We start from the raw sequence: 12,217 nt of genomic DNA on the forward strand, positions 1-12,217 counted from the left end.
TTGGTCATTTTTACTTATTTTTTTTTTTTACAAAAATGTTAATAATATTAGTATATAACCACTCACCGAGATTTTTATGTCTACCGGTTTCGAGACGTACCCGTCTCTTCGTCAGGACAATCACTACCACAGCATGCAAACAATGTTTAACACTCTGTTAACCATTTTGTGTAGTTTTAAGTGTGTAAATAGTAAATAGCCATGGTAGTGAAGGGTACGTCAGGTACGTCTTGAAACCGGTAGACATAAAAATCTCGGTGAGTAGTTATATATGTACTAATATTACGAACATTTTTGTAAAAAAATAAATAAGTAAGTACCACCAAATCAGTGTTCCGAATGTGTTGATAATAAATTGTTTTTTTCCAGCCTCTTTACACGGTTCACATCTTCCCGCCGTGTGACTTTGCCAACGAGAACTTGGAGAGAATAGCGCCGGACCTACTGCACCGAGTGGCCGACATAGCGCACCTGCTCATCGTCATAGCCACCGTCTGAAGCCCGCCACGCCGGCGCCGGCCGCGCAAGCCTTCCCCGTCAAGTGTTGTGAATTAGAGTTAAGAAGAGCGATGTTTACAATCACTCGTCACATGAAGAATCTATTTATTTTGTAGTTTTCTACTCGAGAAGTAAGAAGGATGTAGCTTGTCTCGGAAGGATGTAGCTTGTCTCGGAAGGATGTAGCTCGTCTCGAAAGGATGTAGCTTGTCTCGGAAGGATGTAGTTCGTCTCGAAAGGATGTAGCTTGTCTCGGAAGGATGTAGCTCATCTCGGAAGGATGTGATGTTGCTCGCAGTCGGGCAAACTTGATTGCGGGCCCCACCTATAAAGGAGAGATGCTCTACTTATTTGCCAATAAGTATCGAGCGATAACAAGGATTTAATGTCACTCGCAGTCGGGCGAACTCGATTGCAGGCCCCACACAGGTGGGGCCTGCAATCCTTTACAGAAAGGAGAGATGCTCTACTTATTAGCCTATAAGCATCGAGCGATAACAAGGATTTAATTACACTCGCAGTCGGGCGAACTCGGTTGCGGGCCCCACAGAAAGGAGAGATGCTCTACTTATTAGCCAATAAGCATCGAGCGATAAGAAGGATGTAATGTCGCTCGCAGTCGGGAGAACCCGGTTGCAGGCCCCACCTGTTGCTTCTATAAGGCATAGATGCTCTCCTTATCAGCCAATAAGTATCGAGCGATAAGAAGGATGTGGCTCGCCTCGGAAGGATGTAATGTTGCGGGCCCGACCAGTCATTTCTATAAAGGATAGATGTTCTACTTATTAGCCGATAAGTGTCGACTTATACCGTTAGGTCTCCCAAATAAAGGTTTAAGATTTCCAAAGGCTTCCAGACAACTTGTTCACGATAGATACTATATATGATGTTATCATTTGGAAAATGTTATCTCGTACCTACTCTTGAATGAGCAATAATTATCCCTGTACCTAGTTTAGTAAAGGATTCCCTTTGTGCGAAGTAAACTTTGAACAAAGGTTCGCCGTCGTGTTTTTAAACTTATCAAAAATGCCCCAAAAGCAATATTTTTAATTTGTATAATTTCATAAAAAAAACATAATAAAATCCGGTGATTTGCTTACAGATTCGATATTCTAAACTAAATGTAAAATCTATTTGCGATAACAGTAAGCGGTGCTTGTCATTTCTATAAAGTTGTAAAATTTGCGCAAGTTGAAAGAGACCGGTCACCTTTATTAAGTAGTTCCCGTCTCTATTGGAAGGGTTTGTTTCTTTTTGTACAGAGTACATCTGTGACAATCATTGACCTAATAATAGAAATTAACAATCTTTAGGCATAGTGCCGATGCGATAAATTATTATTCCTCTTATAATAAACACTTAACGGAATAGAGGAATTCTTTTTTACCTCCTAACTTAATAATTCTAACGATCCAATTGATGAATTCACGTAATTGCGCTGTTAGTCTCAATCTAAAATATGGAAAATTTTAATTTGAATATGATTATTTGAATATGTACACATTTTACATTGGGAAATTGAATTTGATTGAATGTAACATATGTACGAGCGATAGAAAACAGTTATTTGCCTGTTTTAGTTTTGCCTTACGTGTAACCCGGTTCGACAACAATCTCTATTATGTGTTCCCGTTTTCCATGTAAAGGAAACCTATTTTCCACTATGGAGTAAACTGATCTCAGGTAATGTTTCATCATTCGCTAATAAAATCATTTTAGGCCGAAATATCGCATCACCGTGAAAACTCTAACTCTGCGATCCGACGATGGGTCGCGTAACTAGTTTGTATCACGTTTATTTATGTTTTCTTCATTTCAAAGTGCAGGGTCATTAACTACTTAAATTTACGAATAAAAATAAAAAATAAAAAAAAACAAAAAAAATCTTGTTAAGTTAATAATTTATGAAAATAAACTGTGATTCAGATTTTAAAAGTAGATACTTTTAGAAAGCATTAAGTATATTCTAGAATAATGTTCGTTAAGGAAAGTTTAAATAATTGTTTATTAATATATTGATGAATTATATTATTGTGCGAGAAGTTCTTAGTTGGGTAATGCTAGATACCGCGTGCGGGGTCCGAGGGCGCTCCGCCGAGGGCGTTCCACCGAGGGCGTTCCACCGAGGAGGGGGGCCCTCGGAGCCAGCACCGGTGGGTAACTGGAGATCTCATGTAACGTAGAGCGCTAATGTTAAGGATACAATGTCATGTCGGTTAGTTCGGGGGAGTGAGACGGTCAGGTCAGGGAGCGAGACGGACTTGTCTAGATACGGTTTTGCGTACGTTAGTAAATATAAAGGTTTTCCATTAGCCTCTTCCGTTTGTCATTGTGACATCCCGAAAAGAACCGTTCCTTTCCTGTTAAGAGGGATACGTTATAAATAACGGTTAAATAAATATATGTTATAAATAACGGGCAGAGGAGGTTGATGTAATCACTTTGTATGTTTATTTTTCCTATATGTATACAGTTAATGGGGCTATCGACAACTTGTCCGTTGATGTTACAAGCCAAAGTACTAGCTAACGCTGATTGCTTCATATACTCTAAAGTTATGCATTAAAATAAACTCTATACTAAAAAAGAGATCAGCATGTCTAGTCACATGCCTCGTAGACTTTGGTTTTGACATTTTTACAAGTCGAATTTTGAACCTGATGCATTTAGTTCGGTTGGGTGTTAAAGTCATTACTTTCATTAAATAATGTGGGTGTTAAAGTCATCACTTTCATTGAATAATGTAAAATATGCAAATGCAAAACTTTATAACCTGCCATTTATTATTCTTTAATAATATGATATATAAGCTAATATTTAATTCCGTTTTTAATGATTTCTGACCAAAATTTAGTGTTTTATTTGTTAAATAACCTTTTAAATTTAACGGTGTGTGTTTTATTTGGCACACATCTAAAGTTGTTAAGGACATTATGTAAAAATGAATTTATTTTTTATATGCAATTCATAAGTATAAACTTGTAACATTAACGGAAGACTTGGGAAATGGCTCCCATAGCCGCATAAGTTGTAACTGCCTTCTTAGGCTCCACTTTCACCACTGGAAGTGGAGATTAGGGATGCGGCTCATTATTTGTAATTGTTTCCTTTTCTTTTTACCTTTTATTAACATTATAAGAAGTCAATGAAGCTTTCTTTTTATAATTATGTACCAAATTTATTTTGTAAAATGATTTATTTTAGAATAACACGTTTGTATTTTTTATCTTTCTTTTATTTATATAAAATAACGTATGTATTGTTTTCATTCTACTTTTTGTATTTGAGTAATTTACTTTTAAATTGATTTCCGACGGTGTCCTTTGTAGTTTTATACACTTAATATAATTACACGCTTAGTTCTCATCTTTTAGCGCCAGTTGTAGTTCATTTTGTAAAATGTGGTTTTTCTTTCTTTTTATGTTTAATGTATTTCCTTCTTTTTATTGGCTTTTTATAATTTTAAATAAAGGATTACGATGAACTGTCGAGGAGTAAATACGGTTGTTCTGATTGACCACACTTTAAGGTTACGGATAGACAAATTTAGGTAAAGTTCTAGGGGTTAGCAAAAAAGTTAAATAAACTCCAAATAATTAAGCGATCGGGTCTGGGCTTCAATTTGTATAGCTTTTCCAGGCGATTTCAATAGCGGTTCCTTCGGAACGAGAATGTACATTTCCATTTAGTATAAATGTTTGCGATCGAAATACTTATCATATTTTAATACTTAGAGTGGTAAAAATTTTGGGAAATGTATTTTTTCATCGGATTTGTTATCTCGACATTGCAGTATGCCGGAGTCGCTTCCCATACGCTGCCAGACTCTACTGAAAACATTCAACCTATTTTATTTTCAATTTTGATTATTTAAATCTCGATAGGATCATAAAAGCTCGCTGTATTCGACCGGAATCCGGACCTCGGGTTCAGTGAGTAAAATCAGTATTATTTGTAACGACGCAATCTGGATTCATGTATTTTTGTACAAGCATTTTACTGCTTTACGGCAGATTGTTGGGAGCGACTGGACATATCATACAGTTGTAGCTTTTAGGATCTTATGCGCCGGTAGTCTCTGTATCATACGGGAAGGGGAGGGGAGGAGAAGGAGGAAGAGGTGACATACGCATGTGAAAAGTACAAATTATTATATAATCTTATTAATACAATGTAAGGAACAAGTTATTAAACGATACTTCACTTCGTCCATGTAAGGAAACATTAACTACACTCACACGAAGAGGATAGTCTTACGAGCGATATAATACCTTTAAGAATGTCAGAATATTGTAAAAAGCTATTTAATGTATATTTGGATTATAATTGTAAGTGTAAGGAAATTTGCGTATTATCATTTTGTGAATTTAGTTCAATTATTTTTGTAGCTTTTTCTCACATTTTGCACAAGTGATGCGTAATGTAATTTAGTTTTAGCGACGCACAGCGGGCTCGGAAGGTTTCACTAGCTGCGCTTCCCTTTGCCGTGTGTCGAGCCGTAAGGCGGGTGCCGCGCGGCCATGTTCGGGCGCTGCGAGGGGATCCGCCGCGTCGACGGGCGCAGTCTCGCCCGGGCATGGCCGCCCGACCGCCCGCAGAGAGTAATCATTATAACTGATAATTGTGATCATGATTTATCTTTTAAGTGTATCTTCTGTATATTTTGTACATATTGCAAATACTATTGTATGTTTACCTATGTGTGTAATGTACCTCTACCTACCATTACTATTAAAACATTATTACCTAAAAATTTAAGCCATGAATTTTATTGACTTCCTATCCCTTCTCCTAATCTAATATATGACTAATAACAGTTTATTCATCTTTAAAAATGATGAGTAAGCAATATCACAAATTTCTTTAATAAGCTTATTAGCTATTATTGGATTTCACATGTGGCACTATTGTGCCACATCGCTCACTCCTTTCAAGAACGTCATAAATCAAAATACTTGATTTTTCAGGAGAACGTTTTTAAAGTTTAAAAATATAATACAATGTATTAAAAATAAATATCAAGCCACTTATTGAACTTTTTACTGTGCAACAGATCTTTTTAGGTAAAACCTGAAGGTTTTTTCTCCATTTGAAAAATATTTATAATATTAAAAAAAAAAATTAAACAATACATTTTCTTCAAAATGCAAAAACAACACTTTCTGCCCTGTAGCGGGTAAATATTAAGTTAAAAATATGCTGCTTTTGCTGGGATATAGTACATTTTCTGGGCATTCCGAAAATATGCACAACTGAAAATTGACGAATTTTGATTTATGACGTTCTTGAAAGGAGTGAGCGACATGTGAAAGGGGTCCAATACTATTACATATATACAAGTTATAAAAAATAGCAATATGGATGTCCGAAGGAAATGGAAAGAAAGGGAAGAAAGAGTCCTATATGCAGCACGGCTGTCCAAACTCAAAACACAGTAAGAAACATTTTTTTTGTAGTATTTTTTTTCCATTTTTGGACTAAGTAGATTCTACTTAGTCCAAAAATGCAAAAAAACGTACTACAAAAAAAAGTCCCTTACTGTGTTTTAAGTTTGGACAGCCGAGCAGTGGAGGACAGAGGGCCCATGAAGAAGAAGAATATTGGGCAGAATGGTAAACGTTACGCAAGTGTATAAAGTGATAACGTATGTAAGCCAAATGCTAGGACGTAAGCCCTGGAATACTCAGACTAAGGGGGCTTGTGCACTACCCGGAATTTTACCGTCCGGCAGTCCGATTTGAAAAATAAAAGCGACTACGACAGTTTGGCGTAGTTTACGCGTAAAATCGAACTTACGCGCAACGCGTTCGTGCACTGATCCGAAGAAAGATGGACAAAAGCTCAAGCCAATCCAAGCCAATCATCATTTCACGCTAACTGAAGTGCTGGACGGTAAAATTCCGTGTAGTGCACAAACGCCCTTACATCTTGTTTCCTCAAAAACACGCTTATTGCTTCGTTTTAGTTGAGATACCAATAATACATATTGTTATGATTGATGTTACAGAATCTGTGTTGTGTTATTTCATTGATCTAATTTGTTTAAAAGAAAAATTAATTAACATTTGGTATTATTAACATATGGTCCGCCTCCGTAGTGTAATGGTCAGCACGCACGGCTACCGTTCTGGAGGTTCCGGGTTCGATTCCCAAGGGGGGTAAAATAAATATAAGTGATTTTTTCACTGTAATATTTATTCAATACTACCCTAGACTGGTACCTGAAGCGGAAGGCTGATCACCTTTCCTTCATGTGTAAACGATCAAGATAACACTGCGTTTATATGACGCAGTGCCCTATGCACCATTGGGTTTTATTATTTTATTTTATATGGTATTATTAATATTTCAAGCATTTAGTTTGTGGTCGGTCATTATTCCTTTTTTTTTAGAAAAATGTTAGTAATGTTAGTATAACCAACCACTCACCGAGATTTTAGTATACCGGTTTCGAGACGTACCCATCTCTTCATCAGGACAATCATCACTACATTAGTATGCAAACAATACTACACGTCACTACCATAGCACTATTCACACACTTACAACTACAGAAAATGTTAGTCACATGCTTTTTTGGTCGACCCGAGGATCAACATGCACTAAGGATTGCAGAACAACGTGAACTAAAGCCTGATATCTGACAATAAAGACAAAGAGACGGGTAAGTCTCAGTAGACAAAAATCTCAGTTATTCAATTCAATTCAATTTATTTATTTCAATTAATACATACATTACAAATTATAAAAAATTTAAATCATATACGTACATTAAAATAAAATATATGCAAGAAATATTTCTAAAGGTGTAGAAGAATCCCGCTTCGGAAAACTCATTCAGACACATGGAACAGATCAATATCCAATGAGATATTGTTTATATGTACTTACTTCCTCTTCTTCTAACCCTTGTCCGCACCCAATGGTGCATAGGGCACTGCATCATATAGAAGCAGTGTTATCTTAAATACACAAAGGAAAGGATCAGCCTTTCACTTCAGGTACCAGTCCAGGGTCATATTAAATGAATATTAGACTGAAAAATCACTATTTTGACCTTCTTGGGATTCGTCTTGGGAATCGAACTTGTCTGAATTGGTCCCCCTCCATAGTGTAGTGGTTAGCACTCTAGGCTACCATGATCCAAGTCCCGGGTTCAATATGTGCTTACAGTTTTGTAAAAAAAATGTAAATTATATTCTATTGTCAGATTTTATTCCAGTTTAAATCGAGCGTTTAAATTAGTTTTCCTAAAAACCGATGTCTATTAAAACAAACTTATCGTAAAGCAATCAGCAGGAAGTGGTTTTGTGTCGACGGATGCTTTATGGTGGCGATGGCCACATCCTTTGGGCAAATTATTAGGAGATTATGAACACTACCTTGGATTTTTAATCTTTGCATTTCAGTTAGTGATATGATCCTGAAAGAGGTCGGCAAATTTGACTGTTAATATCGCGCGTATGAAAAAATAAACAGTTCTGTGAAGTTGTAGTAGTAGGTGTGTATTAAGTCGAAAAGTTCAGTGTAAAATATTTTAATTAATTTCCAAATTGAGCAGTGTATTATAATTACCTATAATTTTATTGAAAGTGCAAATCCAAATTTATACAAACATAATTTGTATCAATAATACTTGGTTCACAATTGGTAAAGTGCGATATATCGGGAAATTTAAAAGTTTTATTAAAAAATATTATTATTCTTTTTCTAATCCTTATCAGCCCCAAATGGTGCATAGGGCACTGCATTGCATCGATGCAGTGTTACATTGATCGTTAGTTGAAAGCAGGATGATCAGTCCTCCGCTTCGAGTACCAGCACAAGTTATTAATTAATGAATATAAGTGTGAATAACCATTGATATTTATTTTGACCACCCCGGAAAACGAACCCGGGGCCTCCAGCATAATACTCAAACGCGTTAACCACTATACTACTATACGGCAGACTTTAGTATTTTTACAATAAATTATTAAATGATTTAAGTAATTTTATAAATATTTATATATATATGTACATACACGCCTGGATATTAATTGAAAATAAATAAATGAAATAATTTTATTTATTTATATGTAGTACCTGGCCAAGTATTGCTGTGGCTCAATCTGGTTAAATGAAAAAGAAAGAAAATGGAAAGACATATTATCTTTAATTTCACTAAGCAATATTAATGATGAAGAAGAATATGGAAGTCTGGGTATTTATAAGGCTTACGACCTGTCACAGGCTAGTTCAAGTGATATCTTTATAAATCAAATAAACATGGTGTTCTTATTCTGTATTTGTCATGTAAGGTCCCCCTGACGTCGACTATCATTTGAGAGTAATTTTCCTTAACTTGGGCAGCTCTAAACAGCGCCTCGACGGTCCTGATCCCCGTCCAATCTTGTATATTCCGGAGCCAGGACATCTGTCTTCTGCCCACACCTCGGCGACCCTCTATTTTGCCTTTTATGATAAGGTGCAATAGCTCGTACTTCTCTCGTCTCAGCACATGCCCCAGATAGGAAGCCTTCCGGACCTTGATACCAGTCAGCAACTGTCTCCTGCTCTTGCTCTTTGAAGCACATTTGCATTGCTGACCATATCGGTCCATGGAATGCGTTAGCCACATTTTGAATACGTCTAGTCGGTCTAGTCTAGTCTAATATAAGATAATATATTTTAAGTGATCACTTTACTCACTTATTTTATAAAACCAGCCTATGACATGTCGTAAGCCCTGTAAATACTCAGACTTACATACTCTTCTTTATCCATGTTAAGATGGCAATACAAATAACTTCTAAGTGAACAAGGATTTGGGCACACTAAAATATAGCGAAAGATTTTATTTTTAATTAAAGTTTAACTTAGCAAATACCACTACCATATTTCTTAAAATCTACTGTGACACGTGTTTCGATGCATTCCACATCATTTTCAAACACCGTATTTACTAAGTAGAATTTTAATTAAAAATGGATAGATTATACCACAAAGTGACTGCCGAATCAATTCATGAAAAGATTTTATTATTGAGTATCATATATTTCGGCTGATCCCTCCAACACCAAGAAGAAGAAGAGGAAGAATATATTTGAATAATTAAAAAAGAGGAAATTGTATTTTTATTATTTACAAAAATACTTCGATTTCATACTATTTCTGTGAGCCTTAGCGGCTCATTATTAAAAACAGGTATCAAATTGTGGTAGAGTGGGTACGAAACTAGAAATTCGACTCAAGAGTCCACGGGACCACAACAGCAAATAAAAAGTGCCAAGAGTGTTTATTACTGCCGCCTTCAAGATGGATGAGTACGTCCGCCAGCGTTCGAAGATCCTCCACCTTCCCAGGCCGACGAAGCTGTCGAATCGGAGCGACTCCCCCACGTCTCCGGTGAGTCCCAGAGGCGACAGCCCCAAGTCGCCGTGCTCCAAGCTGTTGCGCTTCCGCCTGCAGCGCATGTTCAGCGTCAAGGGCGGCGACAGGGCGGCGGCCAGCCAGCCGAGCAGCCCCACGTCTCCCCAGAAGCTGGCGGCCGGAGCGCACCTCACCGGCAGCCTCGAGTCGCTCGCCATAAAGAGACCTGTGTAAGCATTCCTCTTCTCTGCCTTACTCCTCATTACTGACGGTTGGGACTCAATGACTCTTTTTTAGTTATCCCTTGACTGCGCTGATATTCTCGAAATGCTCCACGAAAATTTAGAGAAACTCATAAAATTTGAGTCAATGAGTTCAATTCATGTTTTTTTTAAAAATAAAAATTCAAACAATTTTGTATCGCCGGAAAGAAAATTTAGAGAAGGATAAATACAACTTTCGAAATTTGAGGAGCATGGTTGTCGAAAAGGTTACATATCGCTCACTCCTTTCAAGAACGTCATAAATCAAAAATCGTCAATTTTCAGTTGTGCATGTCTTCGGAATGCCCAGAAAATGTACTATATCCCACCAAAAGAGCCATATTTTAAACTTAATACCTACTTTACCCGCTACAGGGCATAAAGTGTTGTTTTTGCATTTTGAAGACAAGGTATTGTCTAATTACTTTTTTTAAATAAACTAAATATTTTTCAAATGGAGAAAAAACCTTCAGGTTTTACCTAAAAAGATCTGTTGCAAAGTAAAAAGTTCAGTATGTGGCTTGATATTTATTTTTAATACATTGTATTATATTTTCAAAGTTTAAAAACGTTCTCCTGAAAAGTAAAATATTTTGATTTATGACGTTCTTGAAAGGAGTGAGCGATAAATGATAAATAAATAAAAAGCTAAAGCTCGCATGTGTTCGTTTTTGAAGGTTTTCCCTATCTTTTTTGTTAATTTTAATATTCCTTAGAAAATAAAAAAAATAACATATTCTTTGACAACGTAGGAGATTTAACAACGTTTTTTTAAATTTTATTATTATTTATGATAGCAATAGGTATTTTAATATTTCAGGAGTGGTGTGGAACACAAGGTCTCTGGATTATCGAGAAATTCAGTAAACGCGAAACCGCTACTAGACAGGTGAGTCACATATTTTTTTTTGGGAAAATGTTCTTAAAGATTCTTATCTCTGATAAATTAGTAATAAATTAATGTACTCAATCTATTTTACTATCGATATTTTACACATACATATTTATTACGCTTTACAAGAAGTTAATATTTTACGAAACCAATCTTCTTACTTCATGAGTAAAAAATAATATGTATTTAAGTATTATAAAATTTTATTAGTTTCTCGTCGCATTTATTTCATTTTGATGTTTTTATAATATTAATTAATACAAGTATAATAATAATAGAGTTGGACGTCTGTTCGTTTTTTGTATTCGTTACTGATGTATGGTAAATATCTCTCCGGAATTATCGTAACGAATTTTGAGTATTTTTGAAACACTTGATTTGAACGAAAAGTATGAATACGGATGAACACAGGTTATGCCTAAAGGGTCAAAATACATATGTATTTTGACTATACATATGCATATATATATATATATATATATATATATATATATATATATATATATATATATATATATATATATATATATATATATATATATATATATATATATATATATATATATATATATATTACTTTTATTTTATTTTATTTTTTTGCATATATGTATATGCAAAGTCAAACAAAAGTTATTTGTTTTAGTAAGTAAATAATTTTACAGGCAGATTAATTTTAGAAGCAGATAAAAAATACGGAATAAGTGTTTTTTGCTCTAAAATAGATTGTTTTGATATAAAAGCCATATTTTTATTGTTATTTATTCATTCAATGTATGCCATATATAAGCATAATAACATTTCAAAAACATTCTGTTAAAACATAAAATAAAATACGTTATGTACCTTTTCAAAAATGTAGTTGTGTTCGATATCAATATTCGTTACGTCAAGGATTATACTTAATCAATAACTTGTGTTATATGTGTATATAATATTGAAGTTATTAAGGAACATTCGTTTCCTGAAGAGTCGTAAGAAAATTTCTAAAAGCATTATATTTTTAGAATATATGTATTAATTTTAAATCAAACACAGATTTTTTTAGTCTACTAAGTTGTATTTTATTAACAAAAAACACATAAAAAATTATATCGTGACAATTGTTTCGCCTTGTAAGGGCATTATCAAACGAATGTGAAGATCAAATGGACTACATAAATTAAAATGTAGTTCTACAAATTAAACGCCAAGTCAATAAATATTTTTAGAA

General features: G+C 34.9%; 2 protein-coding genes and 1 long non-coding RNA gene across 10 annotated transcripts in view; 2 read left to right on the top strand and 1 right to left on the bottom strand.

Moving 5' to 3' along the window:
* spen (spen family transcriptional repressor split ends) overlaps window positions 1–5,259 on the top strand; it is a 147,611-nt gene extending 142,352 nt beyond the window's left edge. For all 8 annotated transcript variants that reach the window (XM_088264354.1, XM_088264513.1, XM_088264440.1 and 5 more), the window contains one exon: window positions 370–5,259. In XM_088264354.1, coding sequence (XP_088120480.1) covers window positions 370–498 — 129 coding nt within the window. In that variant the 3' untranslated portion in view covers window positions 499–5,259. The remainder of the gene's footprint in view (window positions 1–369) is intronic.
* A 4,413-nt stretch (window positions 5,260–9,672) lies between these two features.
* Window positions 9,673–12,217, top strand: part of RapGAP1 (Rap GTPase activating protein 1) — a 562,680-nt gene continuing 560,135 nt past the window's right edge. Inside the window, exons 1-2 of the mRNA XM_088265033.1 lie at window positions 9,673–10,082; window positions 10,936–11,004. Of these exons, the coding sequence (XP_088121159.1) occupies window positions 9,799–10,082; window positions 10,936–11,004 (353 nt within the window). The 5' untranslated portion in view covers window positions 9,673–9,798. The remainder of the gene's footprint in view (window positions 10,083–10,935; window positions 11,005–12,217) is intronic.
* Window positions 9,943–12,217, bottom strand: part of LOC148313992 (uncharacterized) — a 28,003-nt gene continuing 25,728 nt past the window's right edge. Inside the window, exon 3 of the long non-coding RNA XR_015838046.1 lies at window positions 9,943–10,078. This is a non-coding gene — a long non-coding RNA (uncharacterized LOC148313992). The remainder of the gene's footprint in view (window positions 10,079–12,217) is intronic.

Source organism: Brachycentrus maculatus, unplaced genomic scaffold (assembly GCF_059751285.1).
Source record: "Brachycentrus maculatus isolate JH-2025_06_01 unplaced genomic scaffold, ASM5975128v1 h1tg000003l, whole genome shotgun sequence".
Classification (NCBI taxonomy): Eukaryota; Metazoa; Arthropoda; class Insecta; order Trichoptera; family Brachycentridae; genus Brachycentrus; species Brachycentrus maculatus.